Raw genomic sequence first — 26013 nt, forward strand, 5'->3', positions numbered from 1 at the left:
ACAGGACACCAGTGGTGGGGAAGGGGTCCCAAGACCCATCTTTTTCTCTCTGCCCTCCTTCCCACTGTCACACCCTTCCCTCTGCCTGGACCACTGTTCCTTCCACTGCTATGTAGCCAAACTTCAAACGTTACCTCCTCCAGGAAGCCTTCCCAAATCTCTGGCTGGCAGGATCTCCCTCCTCTGCACACCACAGCGCTCTCCCTATCCCTTTTACAGAGCATATCCCATGAGACCTTGGGCAATGTGCCATTGAGGCACCTCAGCTTGCCTCCTCTGGGCTGCTCACACTGGGGACATGGCACAGGGCAATATTAGGACAGAGGGCTCGGAAAGAGACAGATCTGGCCCTGCCCCTGAACACCAACCACTCCCAGCTGTGTGATGTTGGGCACGTCATTGCTCTGCTGAGGCACAAAGGTCCACCATGAAGAAGACTGCTCAGGAAAAAAACTCCTACCACCTCACACCCATTAGGATGGCTCCTACCAAAAACAAAACAAAACACAAAAAACCCCAAAAAACAGAAAATAACAAGTGTGGGTAAGGATGTGGAGAAACTGGAACCCTCATGTACTGTTGGCAGGAATGTAAACTGGTACAGCCACTGTGGATAACGGTACAGTAGTTCTGCAAAGCATTAGAAATATGATTACCATGTGCTCCAGCAACACTTCGGAGAACTGTGGCTTTACGCCCTGCCCCTAAACCATTTTTCAGTTTTCAAGTGGGGTTCAGCTAACCGGGAAAGAACTCCAAAGTGTAAGGCCTGGAGGGCTGCTGAGCTCGGATGAGTGTCACCTCCCCTGTGGGTGAAGGAGAGGTGACAGAGACAAAGAACGTGCCTTTTCTCCCTGGGGACTGATGGGTTGGGCACCAGCCCCCAAGGGCACACGCCAGAGGCAGCTCTTCAGATCGCAACAAAAATAGCAACTTGGGAAGCAGGTGGCCACACCCTCCCCTGTAATTTTGCTGAGAACGGCGTGCCAAGGTCTGATCCCACAGGATTCAAACCCAGCAAACATTACTGACCTTCAGTCTACCATGCACCCGGCGGCTGGCAAGGTGTTTTCGTTTTAATTCACTCGTTCATATAATAAACACCGAGCACCTACACTGTGCCAGGCACTGATCCAGGCCCTACGAGTGTGCCAGGGCGTGGAACCAAGGTCCTTACTGCCACGGAGTTTACACAGTGGTGGGGAAAGTAGCCCCTACCATTGTTTCCAATGGAAACAATAGCTCAGAGCGCTTACGTAACTTGCCCAAGGTCACACAGCTGGCAAGCTGCGGGGCCAGGATTTGAATCCAGGCGGCCTGGCTCCAGTGTCTCACCCTCCCTGTCACACTCACGCTAACCCATTTAACTCCCCACAACAAATGTGTTCCGGTTTATTAGAGCTGTGGAGGCTAGGGTATTCCAGAACGGGAGCCTAGAACAATAGCAATGCTGTCCGCCCCCTGCCCCCTGCCCCTACTCACCTCTGAGGACACAACAGTAACGTGAGAGCAGATGGGTCTGATTCCCAGAGAGTTACGTATTTTCTTCCCTTCTGTTCCTTCCCTCAGCCTCTCCGGACGGCTCGGCTCTCACGCTTCAGCGTGGAGTACAGCATTACTTGGACAGGCTGCAACACCACAGCCACCTTTGGAGGGCAGCTTAGGTGGCTTTCACAAGTAATTTTGCAACATGTGGGATTTTTCCCATCACTACTGCACTGGGAACTTGTTACCCTGGAAGGCGTGTGTCTCCTGGGGCTGGGGGTGAGGAGTTTTGAAGTTTGGCATGGGAAGTCTAGGAGTCTGGTCACGGTGATTTGGAGTAGAGACCAGGACAGCGGAGAGAAGAGAGTCAGAGCCGGCCAAAGTCCAGGCATAGGGAACAGAAGTGCGGGCCGCAGAGAGATTTCCCCACATCCCTCTCAACAGGAAATGGGGATTTCCATGCTACATCGGCAAGAAGAAGAACAGAAGGGAGGATGGAAGCTTATCTGGAGCCGCAGGGTCTGCTGTGGTCCAGGGTATTTCCTGCCTCCTGAGGCCTCTGAATCCCTGGAGCACAATTCTCTAAGTCTCTGCCTTCCACATTCCTATGTAAGTTATTCTAAGACTCCTAGGGGGTACCTCATCTCCTCCCAGCCCTCCTACCTGCTCAATTCCAGTGACAGGGCCCTCTTGCTAAGCACCCTTCTTGCTAAGCCTTGAGGACGTGGGCTGGTTTCCATCTCAGGGCCTTTGCACACGCTGTCCTTGCTACCTGGGATTTTCAGCCCCCAGAGTACATGGCAGCTCTTTCTTCCCCCCACAGGTCTCAGCTCAGAATCATCTCCTCAGAGAGGCACTCCCTGACCACCACATCTGAAGCAGTGCCTCCCTCTCCTTCACTCTCTCCTCCTCTCTCCTGATTTTACTCTCTTCCATCATTCTTCACCATCGTAATGATCTTATTCACTTATGCTCCTTTCTGGATCATTGTCTCACTCCTCCCATGAACTCCAAACTCACTGGAAGCTTCCCCAGAGCAGGGTCTCACCTCTCTTGTCCCTCTCTCTATTCCTCCCTCCCATAACAGCATCAAGCACACCACAGGTGCTCACTAAGTATGGGGCGACCCGTGGAATGGGTTCTAGTTGCCACAGTACCCTCTGAGTCTCTCTTGGATTCCTCAGCTTTGAAATGTGGATAAGGACAGCCACCCTGCAGGGCAGGGCAGCCGTGAGGATTCACCAGGATGCTGTAAGCACAGAACCCAGCACCCATCGGCGCTAGGCCCCACGCAGGGAAAGGCTCAAGGGGAAGATAAAGCAAGTTCTCTGGCCAACGCTGGAAAGCCGGCCGTGAAAATGACTCAAGGCCACAGGCAGCCTTGCTTTCTCAAGACTGCTGCCGAGCAACACGGATCCCCTGGTGGGGAGGGGTCCGAGCCCACCCGTGCCCACCCGCGCTGGCCACCACGCAGAAGGCCAGGTGGCTCTGGAGGAGGCACCTACCATCTGGCCACCCTGCCACTCATCACCCAGCACAGAAGTCGCGGCCCCCTCTGCCACAGCCTGCATACTGATGTTTGTACAAAGAACACAAAACCTGCTAAGTGAACGCTGTGCTCTTATGGTCAGAAAAGCAGAGCTGAGAAAAAGAGTCTCCAGATGGAAGGCCTTGCTTGGCCTGGAGCCTCAAGGCACGTGGCCTCCGGGCTGTCAGGGTCGAGGTCCTAAAACATGGGGCGAGCTGCCTGCAGGAGTTACATTCTTGGTCTCAGGAGCAACCATGGGGTGCAACGCAAATAGCATCCAGAACAAAGTTTAAGAACTTAGAGGAATCATCTCTCCGTCTTTTTTTTTTTTTTTTAAACAGTTAAGATGTGGGAGAAGGAGGGCTTTGGAAGGGGGCCTCTGTTGATGCCCCTGCTCCCCTTCTTCTGGGCAACCATCCTGCCACCACCTGCCATAGTCTTGGTGGTCCTGTCAGTCAAAGTGCCCCGCCCTCCCCAGCAGCCAATCAGGCGCTCCCTCCCCGGGCTACTCATCTGCAGGGGAAGGAGGCAGAGCACTGACCTAGTGGGAATCCCTTCCCTCCGGGAGGCTACACCCTGAGTCCCTGCCCACATCCTTCCAGTAAATACTCGCTCTGTACAAGGTGACCAGCACCAGCTTCTGTTCTTTACAACCCAAGACCCACAGCTGCAAAAGGCGTCCTGCGGAGCCTAGAGTCCTGGCAGCTGCCTGTGCCCATGCGCCTGGGTCTGGACCACTGAGAAGTTAAACTGTGTCTAACTGAAACTGTCTGAGCTGTCTCTCCTCCCGTTTCCACTCCAGGGGCTAGGGTGGGGCAGCTGCAACCATCAGAAGGGCCAGGCCCTCAGAGGGTGACGATGGAGGGAATCTGGGTCCCGGAATAAGATGTGGAGCAGAGCTGCGGCACCCGGCCAGACTGTCCCCTCTGTTCTGTGTCAGGGAGAAATAAAGGATCCCATTTAAGTCACGGTCTTTGGGCTCCTTGGTTGCAGGATCTTAGCCTGCATCAGAATATACACTGCACAGGTCAAAAAGAGAAGAAAACACGATGAAACCCTTCAGGGGGCTTGAGAGCAGGACAGAGACTCGAGAGAACCAAGCTCCTGTGTCCAGCCTCCAAGAAGCTTCCCTGTTCTGGGTCTGGTCAGGAGAACGGGGTTTCGAGGGGGCCAGCCTCCCCCACCGGCCCTCTATGCCCAGCCGGCTTGCTGGGGCCATCACCGGGCAGCTCACCTTTTTCTCATCCCCGCCTTGCAGGAGGTTCAGGGTGCTCCTCGAGTCACCCTCGCACTGCCTCAGGGTGCTGCTGTGGGTCTGGGGCAGGCCTGAGGGCGGGGAGATGCTGCGGCCCTGGGGGTCCACCCAGGTGTAGATGTGGTTGGTGACATAGCCCCCAGGGATGCGCCCCGCTGAGTACACAGACAGCACCAGCTTCTTGGAGCCCTTCAGAGCCTAGAGAGAGAGAGAGAGAGAGAGAGAGAGATGTGAGTCAGCAGGAAGGGGGGCAGTGAGGGCCTACCCTTCCCACACCCAGAACTTACTTCCCTCAGGACCCCATGCATGGAGGAGGAGGCCAACCCCCGAGACCCCTTTTTTTTTTCTCTAGCTCTCAGTTTTTGTCCTATGGAGACATCTGTCCCACCCCTGCCTTGAAGTGGTCCAAACATAAGAAATACGATCTCTCAGCACAGCTGTGCAGAAGAGTTAACACAGCAGGCTGAACACTGCATCCTTAGGAAGCCCTGCTTGGCTGGCATCTGGGAACCTGGATTCTGAGTGTTCCTCCTATTCCCTAATGGATAAGGCTGGCTCACCATGCCTGGGCTACTTGCAAACTATGGGGAGAGAGGGGGGTTCTGGAATGTGGGTCCAGGCAGAGGGGACCTATGTGACCAGACCCCAATAAAAACCCTGACACTGAGTCTCTAAGAGCATCTGGGGAGACAACATTTCACAGCTCATTCCGTGCTCATCCTTCAGCGAAGGGAGACTCAGAAGCTTGTGCCTGGTATCCTACAGGCTTTGCCCCCTGCACCTGCTCCCTGTGTTCATTTTGCTGTGTATCCTTTTGCTGTAATAAATCTTAGCCACAAGCACAACTATTCGCTGAACGTGTGAGCCCTCAAGGAACCCGGGCGGTGGTCTTAATGACCCCGACAAGACAGTCAAGAGATAAAACTATGGATAATGAGAGCTAAACATTTATAAAGAGCCTGTCTGTGCAAAACACCCTGTTCTGTGCCCCACATGCTTTTATCTCCTGAAATCCTCATGGAATCCAATCTTCTTGGGAGAGAGGCCCATTACTCAGATGAAGAAACAGAGGGAAACCACCTGTCCACATAGCTAGCAAGGGCCTCCTTTTCCACAGCAACTAGTTTTGAGTGTGGATACCACCTTTATTCCACATTTTCTGATCTGGGGATGGAACCACCACATGGAGAGGTGAGCCCGGACTCTGTGTCCAGGGTGGAAGCTGAGACTGGCCGTCCTCCTTTCTCACAGAGCACCTGGAGCTGAGATGAAGCTGTTTATGCAGGGACAGTCACTTAGCACCCGGATTAATAGCAAACCCTGCAACCGGGGGGCTGTGTGAGCAAACTGACAGTAACCTGCACATACGGAGCCCATGCTGGCATTATAACCACATTCTAAAAGTATCACAGAGAGTTTGTAATGCTGTGGATATGTGATCTGTTGTACTGCGAGATGGGGCCGAAAGGACACAAATTGTATCTTACCGTATGACCTCAGTTACGTTAAGATAAAAATCACACAGGAGTAATGGTGCCAAAATGCCAACTGTGTGTCTCTCTAGGCGGCAGGATTATGGGCGGTTATTATTCTGTCCTTCCCGTTTCTCAATATTCCCTGCAAGTTCCAGAATGAGGATACGTTGCTTTTGGTAGAAAGTCCAAAAAGGGGGAGCGGAGTGCTTCGCTTTCTGACCCCCCCAAGCTTGCCCGGATGGGCCCCGTACTGCATTCTGCAGACTCCCCAGTACTCTGGACAGACAAAGGGGGCCAAGAAAAGAGCATTCCAGCACAGCAGGGAGCCCTGGCGGGACAGCCTCTGCTGGAGGAGGAAGGTTAGGCCGGGAGGTTCCAGGTCCCTCAATTCCACAGCTAAATGCCAGTCCCTGGTGGAGGCATAATGAGAGGATGGCAACTGTCCAAAAGGCTGCTTTTAAAAAAGATTTCTGAGAAGATGAGCAGGGAGAGATTTCGTGCTCTTTTAGCATTCCCCGGGACTCCCCTGACAGAACAGCTGGGAGGATAAAACCTGTGTTAAATTCTAGGGGGCAGGATGGAGAGGCTGGCGAGCAAGCAGGCTTCTGGGGAGCAGTGGCGGGGGGAGGGTCACAGGGCAGGAGCTGCCTCAGCAGGAGCCTCTGAGGCCACCTTGCCTTCCTGACCCCTCTCCCCTGCCCAGGGCTCCCTCCTCCACCAGGGCGCTGCTGGCTGGGGGCCGGTCCAACTGGCTTGCCTCTTCTCTGCTCCCTCCCCTGACACACTGTGAAGCTGGGCCTACCATTCACTTGTGAGCCCCACCATTCACTCCACAAGCATTGACTGAGGGCCTACCGTGTGCCAGGCCCAGAGAGAACAAGTGGGCACATCCTCATGGCTCCTGCAGCCTGCTTCGCTCAGCAGGCCCTCAGAAAAGCCTGGTTGACCTGACGGGGTGAGAAAGTGCATATGTGGGCCCAGAAGAAACCGTAATATGCACAGGCACTGTCCTGCGGCCACCTCACTCGTCTGATGTAGACGACTGGGCCAGAATCAGAAATGCAAGGGAAAGGAACAGAAACTGTGGACTGATGCAGAACTGCATTGAAGCCATTTGTCTCTCACTTGTTAGTCATGAGTCCTTGGGCCGGCGCCTCCTCTTTCCAAGCAGCGCCATGAAAGAACAATACCCACTTCTCAGGGTCCGTGGGGATTCAATGAGACCATGTGCATGAGGTCTGGAGCCTTTGCACACAGTAGGAGCTCTGCAAGGGGCAGAGCTCCCGCTCGCCTCTCTTCCCGGAGCGTCTGCATCGAGAAGGGAAACCAGGTGCAGAAAAGCTTTGTCCAGGGACTTACACGAGAAGGGGGGAGGCGTGGAGCACGATATGTGTTCTGTACCTCTGGCAAGAGTGGAATTCTCTTGGTCAGTTCTATAAATAGGCAAGCAGCAACCTTGAGAACGGAGAGGAGGTTAATGCCTTTGATGAGAATGCCACAGAGAGCTGGCACCGGGGAGGGCCTGGGGGGCGGTCACCGAATCTCCTGCGCTGCCTGCCTCCAGTGGTTTACAAAAGGGGACCCTGGGATCCCAACATGGGAAGGGACAGAGAGGGCACAAATACAAAAAACACAGCCAAGTTCCAGGAGGCCAGCCCTGGGCAAGCCCCCTCCCCTATGAACCTCAGTTTCCCCATCACAAGACTGTGGGGCCAGAAGATCTGATGGCCACTCAAGCTTCGACCATCCCAGAACCTCTGATGCTGGCCTTTTGGGTAAATGTGGGCTTCCAGTGGGTCCTGGAAAACAAGAGTATCATCCTCCACTGCTACCTTCTTTATTTTTTTCTGGTAAAACCGAACAAAAACAAGATTCCTGAAACAGCACTCGTGACATCTGAACAGGCTCTCGGAATATGGTCTGGGTGCAGTGACCATTGGAAACTGCACGAACAGCTCCACCCACTGCCCTTTTTAGCTAAAACTTGAATGCGTCATGCGGGGAAGGCAAGAGGGTGGAGGATGGTCTGAGAAGCTGGTTTCTGTCTTCTTAAGGCCTCTTTGTCTCCATTTTTACAACCAACCACTTGCTTGTTTTTAAGAGTGGCTTTGAAGGAGCGTCTGGGTGGCTCAGTCAGCTGGGCACCCAGCTTCGGTTCAAGTCATGATCTCCCGGTTTCGTGGGTTCGAGCCCCACGTCGGGCTCTGTGCTGACAGCTGGGAGACTGGAGCCTGCTTGGGATTCTGTGTCTCCCTCTCTCTCTGCCCCTCCCCCTCCACTCTCACTCTGTCTGTCTCTCAAACATACATAAATGTCAAAAAAAGTTGTTTTTTTTAAATAGAGTGGCTTTGAACCGAGAAGTGAATTCCTAAAGAAAGCTGGCTGATGAGTGCTCCCCGGCTAAGCTGTGCACCTGCTCCCCACATGCACTGCCATCACCACCTCAGGTGCACCAGGCCATTCGTCTCACGAAAGAACTAGCAGATTCTCTGGCCACAGTGAACCTCCACAGCAAGCAGCTTAGGGGGCAGAGGAAATTAGAAAGAGCTCCTGCTGTGAAACAGAGACCCAGGCGTGTCCCCGTTGCACCACTGGCTTGCTGGCTGGTCCTGGGTGGTCGGGGGCTATGTCTCCTCTCACTGAGCCTCGGTTTTGCCAACTGGCCGTGAGCAGGCTGAACTCACTAATTGCTGAGGTCCTGCCCCAGTATTAAACTTTAATGTCTTCTGGTTAGTGGCTACATTCTAGAAGAAAAGGTTGTATTCACCCACGTGACGGTCATGAGTCATGGCCGCAGAGAGATGCAGGGACAGAGCCCCGCCCTCAGCACGCCCCGTTTAAGGAGTGAGTACTCATGACTGCGCTGGCTGAGGTTGCTCCCAGGTCCTTGAACCAGATCTTGAGCCTGGGGGCTCTGAGGCTCCCTACCAGTTGGAAGGGACCACGAGGGTTTAAGAAAACACCAGAAGGACAGGTGGAGCATCCGGTGTGGCAGGATGCACACTGCACCTCAGCACTGTCATCGGCAGCAGGGGACCTCCCAAGGGACCTGAGGGCTGGGGAGACGGTCTCCAGTGAGACGGTGGCTGTGTGTGTCTGATCTGGCAGGTGCCGCCCGCCGGTGGTAAGTCCTGTGCGACACCTGACTTAAAGCAACCCGCATGCTCTGCCTGTGCCAGTTGGGGACTGTCAGCCATGTCCCTCTCCTGCGTGGCGACCCCCAGAATCAGCCAGTCTCCTGAACCAACTGCTCATTAGTTGTGTCACCCCACACAAGTTCCCGAACCTCTCTGTTCATCTGTTTCTCTCCTATCAAATGAAGATCATAATGCCACTCTCTCTTTAGGTAGAGGAGCCCGACAGCACTGTGCCTGTCACCGAAGAGTTCAAGGAGCTGTGGCTAAAAAGAAAAAAAAAAAGTGAGATCTAGGGAGAGTCCACCATAAGCAGCAGGGTCATGAGAGCACTCTCCTCCCACACTTGTCACCACTCGTTTGCTGGTAAAACTTGACCTGGGGCTTGCGAGTCAGATCATAGCGAAATCTCCATCTGACCCAGCAGATGGCGTGGCTCAGATACTATCCATCACCAGATGACTGTGGAGGCAGCGTGTTATGATTCTGGAAATGTAAATTATATGTGTATGTCTTCAAACTTAATAACTTGCTACTTGGATTAATGCTCTCAGGAGGCAAATTTGCCTCACTCAGCTCTTCAGAGCTGACTATCAAACCCCAACATCACAGACCAAGCGACGCGATTCTCCGCTCAGCAGAGAACAGAGAAATAGACTGGAGATGGTCACAGTGTGAGGGGACCAAGGGTTGTGTGTTATCACGGCAGATGTGTGTATGATCCTGTGTTCAAAAACACACCCTAAAGTGCAAGTGTGAACTGGACCACAAGGTCACAGGACAATCAGACTGCTGTCCTCAGGGGCATGTACAAAGGAAGTCTTCTAGAACAGTCTCAAGTAAGGGCACATCACAGTGAGTCATGCAGCTTATCTCAGGACACAGACCTCGAGGGGCAAGGTTTTCTCTTCTAAGGGACAGAAATGCCCCACCTCCGGAGGGGGAGCTGGTCTAAGACCCAGGTTCAGGTTCGTCATCAGGAAGAGAGAAAAGGATGATGCGTGCCTGCTCTTCCTGACCCCACCTTGGTCAGCCGGGGCTTTGGGTTCAGACTCACTGGGCACCAACCCCGACTCTGCTGTTGACTTGCTGTGTAACACAGCAAAGTACCTTACCTCTCTGTGCCTGTTCCTGCATTTATTGTTTTTTTAAGTTTATTTATTTATTTTGAGATGGAGGGGGAGGGACAGAGAAAGAGGGGGAAAGAGAGAACCCCGCAGGCTCTGCACTGAGATCCCAAGCAGGGGATCAAAGAGAGAGATCCCAAGCAGGCTCCACGAGGGGCTTGAGCCCACAAACCCTAAGATCATGACCTGAGGTGAAATCAAGATACTTAGCTGGCTGAGCTGCTTGTTCCTGCATTTAAAATGCAACTACTGGGGCACCCGGGTGGCTCAGTCGGTTAAGTGTCCGACTTCGGCTCAGGTCATGATCTCACTGTTCGTGAGTTCAAGCCCCGCATCAGGCTCCGTGCTGACAGCTCGGAGCCTGGAGCCTGCTTCAGATTCTGTGTCTCCCTCTCTCTCTACTCCTCCCCTGCTCACACGCTGTCTCTCTCTCTCAAAAATAAATAAAGATTAAAGAAAAAATTAAAAAAAAACTATTTAAAAAATAAAATGCAACTATTGTAAGCATTATTAAGATAACGTAGGGGTGCCTGGCTGACTCAGTCAGAGGAGCATGTGACTCTTGATCTCTGGCCGTGAGTTTGAGTCCATGTCAGGTGTAGAGATTATTTAAATAAATAAAACCTCAAAAAAAGATAACGAAGAGTGTCTACATATAGTATATAGCACCTGGCACATAGTAGGTACTAAATGTGAGTTTTCTTCCTGAGTTTCCCAGCTCCTTCTCCTAAACACAAACCCCAGAATTCTCTCAAGCTCTCATCTACATGGACACAAATACACCAGCAGCTCTAGCCTCCCTCTCACAACCTCCCTCATCTTCCTTTAATCCACGCTTCTTCCTATCTGCCCTGCCTTTGACATTCAGCCCGTTTCCCCACACCTCCAGGAAACCTCTCTGGCTCGCGACCGACTCTCCTCCTCCAAGAGTGCCCAGCGCACTTCGACGTTTTCGTTGCCACGTACACGACAGACGCTGTATCACCTTCATACATCCTGTCTCTTCAGCAGCAAAATACATTCCTAGAGGCACACTGCATGCTCTGTTTTCTTTATAACCTCTTCCAACAAGGTATTTATTGAGCTTTCGAAATGCCACGCAGCCCCAGGGAATCTGTTCAAATGAGGCCGCGGAAAGATCAGTGTCCTAGACCAGGGCTCAGGCAGCCTTATCGTGCTTCTCCACGCTCACGTGAGCACACACACCTCGGGCACAGCACACGTGGAATTTGATGAGACCAGCAAAAGGGTGGCTGGGAACCACAGCTCCAGAGCCAGGCTACAGAGATTCCCCTCCCGGCTCTGCCACCTGCCAATGGCAACCCTGGGCAGGTCACCAGTCCGTGCCCCAGCTTCCGTGAAGAATGGTATTCTACCACAGGGTGGTTCTGAAGATAATGAGTTTGTACCCATGAAGTGTTTAATGCCTGGAACACAGGTCAGGGCTGCAAGGGGTTAGGCAGGATTATTATAGGGAATCTAGACAGGAAGTCTCATCCCAGCATCCATGATGACCACTGTGCGTTCCTCCCGAATGTTCTGTGCATTTCGTACACATGCGGATGTACACGTACAAGACTACTGTTGAGTGATGTTTACATAAACTGACTTACGCTGAACTTTCCGTCAGCGTGTTTTTTTTCCAGCTAAAAAGATGTGTTTGGAGGATCTTTCCTTGCCAGTTCAATGACCTTAAGCTCATTTCTTTCTGCACAACGGCACATTCCCTGGCAGAGATGCACCACCGCTGAATTCTCACTCCTCTATTGTTGCACAGTTAAGTTGTTTCTCACTTTTTGCCAGTGCAAACAAAGCTGCGATAACATACTTTTTCATGCATCTTGAAGCACACGTGTGTCTAATTCTCTAGATCGGAGATGAGTGGAATCCTTGAGGCAGGGGGCAGTGCATCCTTTTTCATATGCAGCTACGTCCCTCCCTGTTGTAGTTCCTACAAGCACCTGCAGGGGGCAGCACTATGACATCTGTGCCTATAGAAGGCCTGAGATCCCTTGTCCCCAGGGGCTGTGGATGGGACCGAATGGGGCTTTCCAAAGTACTTTTCCAAAAGTAGAGCTCACTCTGGCGCAGGGACCCGCTCTCCTGCATGCTTCCTTCCACAGGCCCCAGAGATCTCCCCGTTAAGGCAAACCTTGGCTCTATTTTCCAACTGCACCTGGAAACTAGAGAGTGGCAAGGCACTAACATGAGAAGATATCTTAGGGTGAGGATCTCCCACCCCCAAGAGTTTTTCAGTGAAAGGTATACCCACTAGAAAGCCATTCCCAAATAAAGTTCTATCTCTTCCTGGCTCTGAGACTGTAGACAATTTACTTAAGCCCTCGGGCTTCAGCTCTGTCACCTGTTGAAAGGGGCTACTAATGCCTAGTCTTACGGAGCTGCTCTGGGGACAAAATGAGGGCTGACGAGACAACGTACACAAAGCATGTAGCATGCAGGATGGTGTGTAGCAGGTGCCAACAAACGTGGCTAATACTATTGGTACTAGCCAAACTACAGGGATGGTCACACATTTTATTCTTCCCATTGCATGGATGAGGAAAGAGAGTCTAGGTGGGGGTGTGTCTCATGCAAGGTCACAAAGAGGACAAGAGGCAGGACTTGGATTTGAATCTCGGACTTTCCAAACCTGTGCCTCTCTCACCAGCAGTGCTAGGGGGTTCCGATGCACAAGGCCAACCCTGTCTTGGCCTCACAAGACGGACAAGGAGAGGGTCTGAGGAGGGGATGTGGGACTTGCAGGCTTTGAACAAGTGAGAGCCCCTGAACTCTTGAACCCTGAGCTGGTGCCAGGGACGGCCATGTGGGCTAGAAAGACCCTCCCGATTCAGCCCCACTTTGAGGGAGGACAGAAGTTAATGGTGCGGACTCTCTGCCCCAGGGGCGTCTTCTAATGTCAGGAGAAAGCAAAGCCCTAATTAGCCCTGTCTTCAGACCTCCTTCTCTCTGCATCACATTTTTATCTGTGTTAATTACCTCTTACAGGGCCCACTAACTGCAACAGCTTCGCAGCCTCTAAAATCAGTCTCTGCTGAGCAGCCAGGACATCCTTTTGAAATGCAAGCGGACCCTACCCCTTCCCTGCCCAGCCTCTCCCATCGTTTCTGATGTAAAATGCCAACTCCTCGCAGTGTGTCTCAGGCCTGTGCAGCTGGCCCTGCTGCCTGGCCGGCCTCGTCTCCTGTCCATCCACTGGCCTTGCTTCCAGCATCAAATGCTCCACGTTAGGGGCACTTCTGCTCCCTATCTCTCAAACTACGTATCTCAACATACTTACATGGTGATTGTTTTATTTATATGCTTCTCAGTAGATACAGAAGTCAGGGGATTCTTCTGTTTGGGTCACAGATGTGTCAACAGATACGAAAGACAGGACATCATGGGTGATTCCACATAAAATGAGAGACAATGAAAGGAGGCGCCTGGGTGGCTCAGTTGGTTAAGCGTCTGACTTTGGCTTAGGTCATGATCCTGCGAATCATGAGTTCAAGCCCTATGTCAGGCTCTATGCTGACATCCTGGAGCCTGCTTCAGATTCTGTGTCTCCTTCTCTCTCTGCCCCTTGCCTGCTCACTCTCTCTTTCTCTCACTCTCAAAAATAAAGATTAAAAAAAAATAAAAATAAATGAAAGACTGTGAAGAAGTACAATTGAAATTGCCTTCCTCCTGAAATTAATTGCCTTCCTTTATTTTCTTTTCATTGCCTTCCTTTTAAGATTGACTGCCAAGGAAGCATTTTGCCTCTCCTGAAATACCTATGAAATTCTCCAGTGGAATCTAAACAATGCATGGATTTCCCTTTTTGCTTTGGTTGCTAGGAGGCTCACACTTCCATTTAAATATGAAATACTATTCCTATTAAAGGCAACACACACACACACACACAGACACACACACACACACACACACACTTTCCAATATGGTTTCTGATCTCTCTGCCTTTTTCATGATGTACCTTTTAGGTTAAATCATTCGATTATTTCCGAAGTAGGAAAAAATATTAATTACAAATATATTAACAAGAAAGTAAGTAGGATGTGTAAAATTCGAAGAGGATGTTAAACCACACCAATCATATAGGAGGAGCTCAATAAAACAATTGCCAAGTGAACAAATGAATGCTGAAGTATGTCTCAAGGATCAGACACCTTATACACAGAGTTGGAGGCGGGGATATTTTTCACAGATGCTTGGGCAATAACTCTGCTTTCTCATTCTATTCTCTTCCTCCACTCCCCAGAAATACTTTGCTGCTGCTAACTTTGGTCTAAGAATCATGTTATTTAAAAACATGCCCTTAAGTAAAAGTTCAAAAGTGGTAGTTTATACTCTTCTGGAATGTTGACATGAGGGGGCAGTGGTATTCTGAGAACGCACTGTATCTCAAAGAACAGTGGCATCATTTTGGTGTCCCTGACAGCTGTGTGCCCATCACGAGGCCAGGATCTGGGACGAAGCTTGCCACCATGTGGCTCACCTGCTCTGGCTCTTTGTGACCACCTCACCTCTTTGATCATCCTGGGGGAAATCAATTTGGATGGCGAAGCAGCTGTGGGAACCCATCCAAGACCCCTTCCCTGAGATAGAGCTCAACATGAGGATCGTGAAACAACCCAGCAACATATGCATGAAGCAAGAATAAACAGAAGCAGGTTATCCAACCATCGAGGAATATGAATGTACAGAAATAAAGGCCAGGGGAGAGGGCAGAGAAATGATGGCTGGTTAGGAGGGTGAGGTAATCAGCATCTTCTTTTCTCCTTTCCAGTTTTTTTTTTTAAACGTTTCAATTTGCCTTTAATTGGGGCCTTACAAAGTAGATTTCAAAAAATCAACTGTTCATTCCCTCTACTCTCTTTTCTTTATGAGTTTGACCTTCTCCAAAGGCTCTGTGTAAAGAAGGAAACCTTTGCTCCAGTGCTGGGAACACCAGGATCCCAGAGGCTGGAACAGGACCTGACATCTTAAAGCCCCTGATCTCCAGTATCTTTGCTCTGAAATGTCTCCATGAGTCAAGGCTGTGTGAAAAGGAAAAAAAACGTGAGGATCAAAGAGAGAAAAGAAAGTGTCGTCCTTGGGGATAACGCTAGGAAAAATTTGCAAGATAGTGACAGAGTGGCCACCCCCTTGCAAAACAACTCAGAAGATGAGGACAAAGCAGATTCCAGAAAGATATTGATTCCTTTTTAATGCAATTCTTCAATTATCCACTAAGCCTGGCTTTCAGTCTCTTATAATTTAAGTAAATTGCTTTACAAATGTTCTTTTAAATTTGGTCTCTTAATTCTTCTTTTTTTTTTCTTTTGGGAAGAAATAACAAGATTCTAGGAGTCATAAATGTAATCACTCAAGATGAGCCTCGATGGGTTTCCAATGGAGTTTTTGTGGTCTTGAACCAATGTCCATAGCACATCCATCCATCAGAAAAATCTGATTATATATCAATATTTTCTTGGTCCATGAGTGGATACATGGATGGGGTGTATTCTCCTTGAGGACACTTAACATTCCTATCCCTCATCACTTTCTGTGCATTCTGTTAACAAGGGATAGACTTCCAATTTAATTCAGCCTCAGACTGAAGAATCTGAATTCAAGGTGAGTGAATCAATCAGCTATCTAACAGCTACTCCTAACAACCACCTCTTAAAGAAAAAGAACAGAAGACGTAGAAATATGATTAAATGGGCATAGGAAATCAATAAGGTATACACCAAAAAACCAAATGTACATATGTCATATACATATATAATACATTATATGTTTATAACATTATGCTATATGTTATTTATTATGAATTACCTTATGTGTATACACAGCTATACAAACAATAACATGCAAGGAAGTTCCAACTTCGCTATTTATACAAATTAAAACAGGATACTTTTTTGTCTATCAGATTGGCAAAAATGGAAAAGAAATATAATATCCAGGGTTGGCAAGCTGGGGAAAAATGAAGTATATCATATATTGCTAAGGTTGGTAGATGGGACTGTAAAATAACAAACTCTTCCCCAAGAACAATCTGGCAACAGCTACCAAAGCCTTAAAAATCTGCCTATACCCTGAGCCAATGCCACTTCTGGAAAGGCAGCCCAAATAATCTTTAGAGATGTGCTTACAGATTAATGTGCAAGGGCACATTGTCTAAAGCGGCAATATGGACAATGTTTAAAAACGAACTGTCCAACAAGAAGAAATTAGTTAAATAAATCATGCATCTCTTTGCTATGACGTAGCGTGCAATCATTAAAAATCATGTTCTAGAAATATTTATCAGTCATGATACACTGGTGAAACAGACTCAAAATTACGTTCAGAATGGCAGTTTTGTAGAAAATTCCCAATACAAATTTACACACACAGGCACACAGGGGGCTGGAAAGACAGCAATCAAAGTGTCAATAGTGGGGCGCCTGGGTGGCTCAGTCGGTTAAGCGTCCGGCTTTGGCTGAGGGCATGATCTCACAGTTCGTGAGTTCGAGCCCCACGTCAGGTTCTGTGCTGACAGCTCAGAGCCCAGAGCCTGCTTCAGATTCTGTGTCTTCCTTGCTCTCTGTCCCTCCCCTGCTCATGCTCTGTCTCTTGACAATAAATAAAATGTTAAAAAAAATTGTCAATAATGATTATTTCTGGGTAAAGCAGATTATTGATGATTTTTTTTTTTTTTTTAGTTTTTTTTCCTTTGTGTTTTCCTGGGGTTTCTGAGTTCTCCAAATTGAACCCATATCTCTCGGGTCATTAACGTACACGCACACACCCATATTTTATTTTAAAAGCCCAGGCAGACTCCTCTACTCCTCCTGTTTCCTATGAACCAAACAAAATGGCCCTTTCTTTGTCCAGTCTGTGATGGGGTTGATGGCCACCAGCCTTTTACACGAGGTCCGGGAGACCATGTAGGCATCTTAAGATGCCTACATGGCAGACGTCATAGACAGATTCGGAGACTCTGCCGATCAATCAATGAGATGACTTCCTAAGTTACAGGTTTATCCTAATGGGGGTTGAGTGGAGGTCACAGTTAGTCTATTTAGGGAATTTCCACAGACAATGAACAAAATAAAATCCTGACAAAGGTCAGGACCTGGCAAGAGAGATAAGAGAGAGGGAAAAGAAAAAAAAAAAAAAAAGGCAAAGAGTGCCCAGTGCTGCCTCTGAATCTAAAGTCTAGTCACTAAGATGCACAGACCTTGCCCAGGGCAGGGCACTCACAGGCTGGGCTGTCTGGTTACTCGTGAGTTTTCTAACCGAATGGCTACGACGCCATCTCAGTAAAGTGAGACGTGGCTCTGATTCTCATTTAGTGAAACGTGGCTCTGGCCAGCACTGGGCTAAGCTGTACACCCACCAGAAGGTGGCAATGAGCATGCACTTTGGAGGCAAGAAGCCCTGAGTTCAAATCCTATACTGGTGACTGATCACCTCCTCCGCCCAGTTCTGTTTCCTCTCCCTGGAGGCTGTGCTGGAGAGCTGGCGGGAAGATGCGCATATGGCCCTGGGGGCACAGAGAAGACCCTCCAGAGGGGCCACAGTTATTAGTGTGCCCAGTATTATAAGCTTGGAAGCATCTTATGTGCTATGTGTTTATACCGGGAAGAGTCTTATCTGGTGGGAAAACAACCCAACCTAGTGGTGTGAACATAGCAGGTAATCATTAAATGTTCAAATTAATCGATGCATCTAGTGCTTTAACATGGCAGTTACCTGCATGACCATTAGTATCCTCCTTTTAGAGATGAGGAAATTGAACAGGGAAGGTAAGTAACTTGCCTGCCATTTGACTATCATTCCCATTGTTCCCATTACAACTTCAGCGAAAAGGGAATTGGAGAATCAGTGAGGAGGGCACCTGTTGGGATGAGCACTGGGTGTGGTATGTAAGTGATGAATCGTGGGAATCTACTCCCGAAGCCGAGACTACACTGTAGGTTAGCTAACTTGACAATAAACAAATTTTAAAAAGGAAGGGGCGCCCGGGTGGCGCAGTCGGTTAAGCGTCCGACTTCAGCCAGGTCACAATCTCGCGGTCCGTGAGTTTGAGCCCCGCGTCAGGCTCTGGGCTGATGGCTCAGAGCCTGGAGCCTGTTTCCGATTCTGTGTCTCCCTCTCTCTCTGCCCCTCCCCCGTTCATGCTCTGTCTCTCTCTGTCCCAAAAATAAATAAACGTTGAAAAAAAATTAAAAAAAAAAAAGAAAAAAAAAAAGTATGTTTGAGGCCCCACATGTACAAAGCGACAGAACCCGGGTTTGAACCCAGAGCATCTGGCCCCAGAGCCCAGCCTGAAGCATCATGGGATGCCGCCTCTCTCTGGCATTCCCTCAAGTCAACAAAACCTGGTTTTAATTCCTAGCTCTGCCACTTCCCACCTTTGTGACAACAGGCAAGTGACAAACTCTTGGCAGTTTTTTGCACAAGAAAGCAACAAAAGTGGCACCTGCTTTGAACCTGATCGGGCTGTCACGAGGTTCAAGTGAGTTCATACATAGAAAGTACTGAGAACACCGTCTGGATTGTGGTAAGCCCTCAAAACCAAAGTTACCATCAGCCGCAGAGCAACTGAAGGAAACACCAGGAAATGTGTAATCTGTGTCACAACAAGTGAAGCAGGTCACTACGCTGAAGGAGCTTCGAGGGGAGAAGAGGATTCCTGCAGATGGGGTAGCTGAGGGTGGGCGGGCAGGTGTGATGGGAGGACCTCACAGGGGCCGTGGTTGTCAACAGGTGCAGGGAAACAACGCCTTGTTTCAGAGGATGCTGCCCGTCTGGCCAAGTGTGGACTGCACTTAGGGAACAGCCAGAGAAAAGCACTCTCTGCAGGTAAAAGGGCTCGCATCACGGGCAGCCCGGACATCAGCAGGCTCTCGGCTCCACTGCAAGGCACCAGGCAGGGCAAAGCTTGATCAGGTACCAATTCAGAAAGCGTGCCCGCCCTCCAGGACGCTGAATGGACTAGTGGGCAGATGAGCAAGACGGGAGACAGACAGACAGCGAGGAGGCCCCTGTGGAAATGTGGTCTGACAGGGGCTGGGGAGGGATCAGGCCTGGAGGGTCTAACTTCGCAGGGGCTGGTGCAATCCCCAATGGGGAGACTGCAGAGAAGGGGAGCAAGTCAAGGCTCCTAACTTGGGAAATGTCCACGGCTCGTGGGCAAGAGGATGAGGTGCCGTCAGAGGGGTCAGAAATGAGCCAGGACTTCCACAGCAAATAAATGCTATTCCTAATACTGGACAAGAGCTGAAAATATAAATAAAAAAAGATAAAGACCCCAAAAGGAGGCCCAGATTCTGTTCCAAGAGACAACACGGAAGAGAGGAAGGGATTTGGGGGAAGAGAGGAAAGATTCTGAGGGCAACCTGAGCATCTCGATTTGAAACCTCAGGACCAAAAGGACTCATGGAAGGAGGAGAGGGCTTAAGAGAGTTTGGGGAAACCTGGGATGGGCTTGCTCCCCTCCCCCAGGAGAAAGAGGAGGAGGGAGGAGAGGGATGAAGGTCACACTGGGCCCAGACACACCACATAACACCACACCCTCCACTGGCCAGCAGGATGCAAACGCCCTTAGTAAAACCCCTCCCCAGACTTCTGCCAGCAGCTTCCCCACCTGTCTGGGTAACTTCTGAAAGCTGGACCTCTTTCCTTTCCTTTTTTCTTTTCTTTTCTTTATCAGAAGCCTCTTAATGGAGCCTCACACACCATTTCGGATGTGGTTCAAATACATTCCAGGCTTTGGGGTTTTTTTTTTTTTTTTGAAGTACAGCTGCCCATATTGTCAAATCACCGCTTTCAACCTGCATTAATTGCTCTAATGGGTTCTCGAAAAACAGCCACCTTCTCTCCCTCATCAGGGCCCCTGGAGAGCCCATCAGGGAAGGATGCTGGGGAACAAGGATGAGGACACAGCTGACCTGGGAGCCACACTGCCACACACTGGCCTCTGGGTCACGGGTCTGCCCCACCGCCCCACGTTTTACAATCCCATCCAATCCCTGGGCTTTATTACTGCTGTAAAACAAAAATGCAGATGCCAAAATCCAAACGGGAGCAATTACATTTTTGAAGAAACTCTGCCTGTATGGGAATATCGACCCGCATTTAGTAAATGACTCTGCAATTCAAACGGCCACAACGCACCTGATGTAGCAAGAGGGCTCTCGGCCCCAGTATTTTCTTCCAAAGGCATTTTTTTTTTTTTAGACTGAGCAAGCACAACAGAAGATTTTCAAAGCCAAGAGGATGCAGTCGATAACATTTTTCATTGTAATGCCTGCAGTGGGACCTCCATGGCCGTATTTTTCAAACTTTTGATGGGCGACAGCAACAATAACCCATTTGTGAGGACGATGCCAGGTTCAAGGGTGAGGGGGTCTGGGTCATGGAGAGGCCAAGGGAGCTGCTCAAGGTCACAGCCAAGTAACAGTCACGTGAACCCAGGTCCACTTCCAAAAGCCATCTCTAACCTCTTGGGTACAGACCTCTCTTCCCTGGATTTTCCAATATATCAGCTGACCTTGCACATCTGGAATCAGGCTCCAAAGCAGCTAAGGATGGGGACAGTGTGGGTCCGCCTCTCTGGCCTTTACGTGGATAAATGTTGGGGATGGGGGCAGATCTGAAAAGAAGGTGGTGCTTTCCAAACCTCATTGTGATTAAGACTTGCCTAGGGAGCTTGTTAATTCTCGAGCAAGCTACATTTCTGAATCACTACTTCCAAGGGATTTGGAAACAACCTTTCAGATGTTACTTTACTATGTTCTTCCCTATAACCTGCAGCTTTAGAATCTGGTGAAGAAGACATCTTGGGACTTGTTTATGGGAGGCTGAAATATTTCCTTTGCATCCCAAGTTGAGGGGATGCTGATATTACGAAAATTCAGGTAGAGAGGAAAAATAACTAGGGAACTGGCTGCCAGCTGAAGCAAAACCACAGCCAATTTAGCAGAAGGAACACAAATTCTCAAAGGGGAAGGAGGTAAAGGATCTGGGACTGGAAAAGAAGAAAAAATAAATCCACTTGTGCATTCTTGGTAGAGGATAAAGTCGGTTTTAAGCATACGTGTGACTGGCAGGAACTTGGCCTTCACCTGAGACGCTGGGGCTTCTTGAAACCTGAATAGTGCTGGGTTTTGGATTTGGTGGTTTGCTTTGTTGTTGTTGTTGTTGCTGTTGTTGTTCAAGAAAAAGCAGGAAGATACATCTCACCCAAAACTGGTCCATTGATTGCTTCAGAATGCATAAATGATTCTATTTTGGAATCACAGACACAGGCTGCAGAGATAACCCACTTCTGGGAATGGGGTTTTAAAATTAAGAGCAAAGTAACAAATGCACTAACTGAAGACGTCTTGTAGGGAGGACTGGGCCACAGACGATGGGAAAAGCTCTTGCCCACCTAAGCACAGGCCACATTTTTTTTTAAAGATCTTTTTCGGGTGCCTGGGTGGCTTAGTGGCTTAAGTGTGCGGCTCTTGATTTTGGCTCAGGTCATGATCCCAGGGTCGTGGGAATGAGCAGGCCCGGCACTGAGTGTGAAGTCTACTTAAGATTCTCTCTCTCAGGGGTGCCTGGGTGGCTCAGTCGGTTGAGCAGCCGACTTTGGCTCAGGTCATGATCTCATGGTCCGTGAGTTCGAGCCCCGCGTCGGGCTCTGTGCTGACGGCTCAGAGCCCAGAGCCTGTTTCAGATTCTGTGTCTCCCTCTCTCTGACCCTCCCCCGTTCATGCTCTGTCTCTCTCTGTCTCAAAAATAAATAAATGTTAAAAAAATTTAAAAAAAAATTCTCTCTCTCTCTCTCCCCCCCGCCCCTCTCCCCAACTTGCAATCTCTCTCTCTCTAAAATGAATGAATAAATAAATAAATAAATAAATAAATAAAGGCCTCTCACTAAAGGAGTGATATAGGGTTTCCTATTTACCAAATGGTTTTGTACCTAGTAACCCATACGATTCCATACCCATCGCGGGGAAAGGCAAGGGGGAGAGGACTATGCCCATTTCACAGCTGCAAAGACTGAGGTATCCAGAGACGTCACATGATCGGCTCGCAGCCAAACAGTCAGCTTTGTGATAAATCGTACGTTAGAGCCTACGGCATTCCTCAATTTTTTTTTTTTTTTTTTTTAGCCAGCACCAATTACCTCGCAACATGCGAATTTTCTTCAGATACCATGCTCAGGAACCAAGGGATCCTGAACTCACCAGCACTGCATGGGGAGCAAGAGCGTTCCGTTCATTAGGCAAATATTTATCTATGAAAGCATCTACCATATTGCCAGGCCTTGTGGAGGTGCTGGGGTATGTGAGGGAGCAATGCAGACCAAATCTTGGTTTTCATGGAGCTGACTTGTAGTGGGGAAGGCACACGACAAACAGACACGGTGAAACGTCCTTCCAGTAGTGACAAGTGCGCTGACGGAAATTACAGCAGGATAAGGGGATGGAGTGGGACGGAGTGTTCCAGGGATGTGGAGGCATGTGGATGGCACACCGCTTGAAACCCTTGGTGACCTGTGGCCATGGGTGGGGCCATGCCCCCCGGGCCCCATGACTCCCTGAGGGCAGGGGCCATGTACCATTCGTCTCTGAATTGCAAGTACCAGCTACAGGTCTGGGTGTGCTAAGTGCTGCTCAGAGCATGCATGGATAGATGGCCCCCACGAAGACAGGCTGGGCTGAAACATGCCACCCTCCCTTGAGGCACGGGCATCAGATGCCCCACTTAATAAAACCAAGTCTTTGGATGGTGCCTAAAAGGCCCCCGAAAGTCAGGCACAAAGTATGACAGCGGCTTGCCTTCCAGCAGAGGGCCTGGCATTGTCCTCCAGGAAGCTGGCTGCATAAGGGCTTGGGCTAGGTTCTAGGCGGGCAGGTAGGGCAGAAGGGCCACTTCGTTCCTAACCCCAATGGTGACCCCGAGCTAGTAATTTCTCCTCCTGGAGCATGACCTTCCTGGCCCCCCTGCCTCCCCGGGGAAAGAGAAAACTGGCACACAGAGACACTCACTGATGCCAGCCTCCTCTCTTCCCAGTCGGGTTCCAGTAAAGCAAAGTTCAAACACAAATGCCCCGGCCCCACAGTGCTGCCTCCTGTAGCTGACGCCAGGGGTGCACAGGAAACAAACGGTCTGATTCCTGTTCCTTGCACCCTTTGCCACCTGCCATGCTGTAAGAGTAAAATGTAATGTCTGCAGAACAGAAATCTTTAAAAAGCAGCCCCCACCCTGAGGCACAATCAGAAGTCTGTGTGAGCTCCGTGTTAACATCAGGTTCTTGCTTGGGGGTTTAAAAAAATTAAAAAAAAAAAGGGGGGGGGAGGAAGAAAACAGAACAGGTTTTGAAAGATTTGTATTTCAGCCTCCACCCACCTCCAGCCATTAAATGTCATTCTTTCTAATCAAATTGTCTGGTCCTTGCTGGGCACTAGTTTGGGGTTCCTGAGCAGTGGACACCAAACGCTGCCCTTCCAGGTCACAAAAGAACCTGCTGGGAAGCCAGTTGGAGCCTAATCCCCCAGGGACGCCTGCTTCAGCACAGAGCCCTTTGCCGGGTGGGGGTAGAGGGGGGATTATGGCTCGGAGGAGATGTATATGTGCTGGGTGCATGAGCAGACAGGCATGTGAGGGGCTGCATGCACTTGACAGGTACGTACAGGCTGTGTGCCGTGTGGCAGAGGTGGGAAGCAAGAGCACACACAAAATCCAATTAGTCGGGGGTTAAAAGATTGTACTTCTCTTCGCAGTTCCATCCAAACGATGAATCTATGGCAGGTAATAAACAACACCGGGTTTGTCGGGAAAGGGAGGTGACGGCAAAACAAGAGGCTAGCGCTGGAGTAATTCTGTATCTCTTTCATGTCCAGCTTCGAGTCCCGGAGGGGGGAACCTTCTACTATAATAGTATCAATTCCTAAAGCATAAGGGCATTCTCACCCTGCCTACAAATTCTTCTTCCATTTGAACAGGAAATAACCAGTTGAAAGAGGATTTTGTCCAACACAGGCACCGTCATTTTCTAAAACCTTGAGTATCAGCTTGGGCCACAGAAATAAATACAGTTAAATTAAAGAAATGGACCCTCTCAAGGGACTGCATCACACCATGGATCCAGCCAAGCAAACATCTATTCACTAAAGAGTTTATTAATAGTGAGCTTTCACTGTGTCATTGCTGGCAAGACCCCCAGCCCCCAAGAAAGAGAACAGGGCCAGGGGAAAGTCTGTGCATGCCCGTGAACCCATTACCCACCATTTCCAAACTGGAATACGGTAATAACACCAGCTGCATTTCAGATACAAAGTTGGAAGTGGTAATAACTTATAATGGCTTCAGCTAACCATGTACAATGGGAAAATGACAAATGTGTCGTTTAGAACATGCCGGATTAAATAACAATGACGTATATTAACACGGATGGATTCTTTGCAGGTTATTATGCAAAAAAAGGGAGGGTGTGATAACTCTAATTAGATGAAAGGGCTGGCCACTGTTTTTAACTCCTGGAATGCTTCAAATTCTAATATGTTCCTTGGATGTACCCGGAGGGGGGGGGAGATGCTGAGATTGTAATGAAGCCATTCAATTTTTATCGAGATGAGACACACACATCCCAGCAGCACCGGATACCCCACGTCCTGCAGAATTAGGTACTGGGAGGGCAAGCGGGTAAGTGGCTGTGATTTTGAGCACTCCCAGGGCACTATTGCCACAATCCTACTGCTGGTTCCTCGTTTGCTCAGGAACAGCACCAGAGCTGGTGTTCTTGGGTGGAGGGGCAGCAGTCAAGTTCTCGTCAGTACAGTATGTAACCCATCAATTTCCTGATTTAGTAGGAGGCTACACGAGAGTGCCAAGATTCTCATCTCCCAATCTTTAGACAACTGTCTTAATTCTGCCTTAAATGAAATCAATTCCAAAAGAACAAGAAAACACCAGATTAGACACTCTAAATGCCTCGTGTGTAGCACAATACTGAGCAAATCACAGATGGTCTGAGCTGGAAGAGACCCTGGGCAGCCCCCTGACCCATCCACCTTGGAACACAGAGAGGGTCAGTGACTAGCACAAGGTCACACAGCAAGTATGTGGCAGAGCCCAATGCAGCATCCCTGATCTGTGGGTTCCTTGGCTAATTTACCAAACCTTTTTGGCTGAAAACCTTTGAAAGGTCTACTTTTATTATTATTATTATTATTAGTTTGGCTCCTGTTCATTCAAGATAGATTTTTCAAAAATCAAACATTTCAACATAATTGCAAATAGTAAATGGCTTGCCGTATCTGGACCTGTCACTGCTGATTTAGCAAACAGGCTTCAAGAGAGGGAGGGGAGCCCCTAGAGAGAGGACAGAATCCTCACTGAACTGCTCTGGGCAACAACAGATACTTGATTTGTGAGACAGAGAAGTGGAAAAACTTTGTATGTTCAATCTCCTCTGTTTCCTGGGAGGGGTGACCCTCTCTGACTCATGAACTCTTCAGTAACTTGATTTCTAAAATTTAATTTTCTTTTTATTACACACACACACACACACACACACACACACACACACACACACACAATCTCTCCTTCCAGAAGTTCAGAGGATCTTTCCTCCCTCTTTCTACCTATAAGAAAAAAATAAAAGTTTGAGGGGCGCCTGGGTGGCTCAGTTGGTTAAGTGTCTGACTTCAGCTCAGGTCATGATCTCACGGCTTGTGGGTTCAAGCCCCGCGTCGGGCTCTGTGCTGACAGCTCAGAGCCTGGAGCCTGCTTCAGATTCTGTGTCTCCCTCTCTCTCTGTGCCCCCACCCCCCACTCGTGCTCTGTCTCTCTCTCTCAAAAATAAATAAAATTAAAATAAATTTAAAAAAAAAAAGAAAAAAAAATAAAGGTTTTAAAATCAAAAACACATCTCACATCTCAATAGCCAAAACACAGAAATAACCTGAGTGCATATTGACAGGTGAATAGAGAAAGTGTGCGCACACGTGCACGTGTGCACACACACACAAAC

The 26013-nt window shown here is 49.3% G+C and overlaps 1 protein-coding gene across 4 annotated transcripts in view; it reads right to left on the bottom strand.

The window, feature by feature from the left end:
* WHRN (whirlin) overlaps nucleotides 1–26013 on the bottom strand; it is a 96140-nt gene that overhangs the window by 65553 nt on the left and 4574 nt on the right. For all 4 annotated transcript variants that reach the window (XM_043566297.1, XM_043566299.1, XM_043566296.1 and 1 more), the window contains exon 2: nucleotides 4248–4466. In XM_043566297.1, the coding sequence (XP_043422232.1) occupies nucleotides 4248–4466 (219 nt within the window). The remainder of the gene's footprint in view (nucleotides 1–4247; nucleotides 4467–26013) is intronic.

The sequence above is a fragment of the Prionailurus bengalensis genome, chromosome D4 (genome assembly GCF_016509475.1).
Source record: "Prionailurus bengalensis isolate Pbe53 chromosome D4, Fcat_Pben_1.1_paternal_pri, whole genome shotgun sequence".
NCBI classification, from domain to species: domain Eukaryota; kingdom Metazoa; phylum Chordata; class Mammalia; order Carnivora; family Felidae; genus Prionailurus; species Prionailurus bengalensis.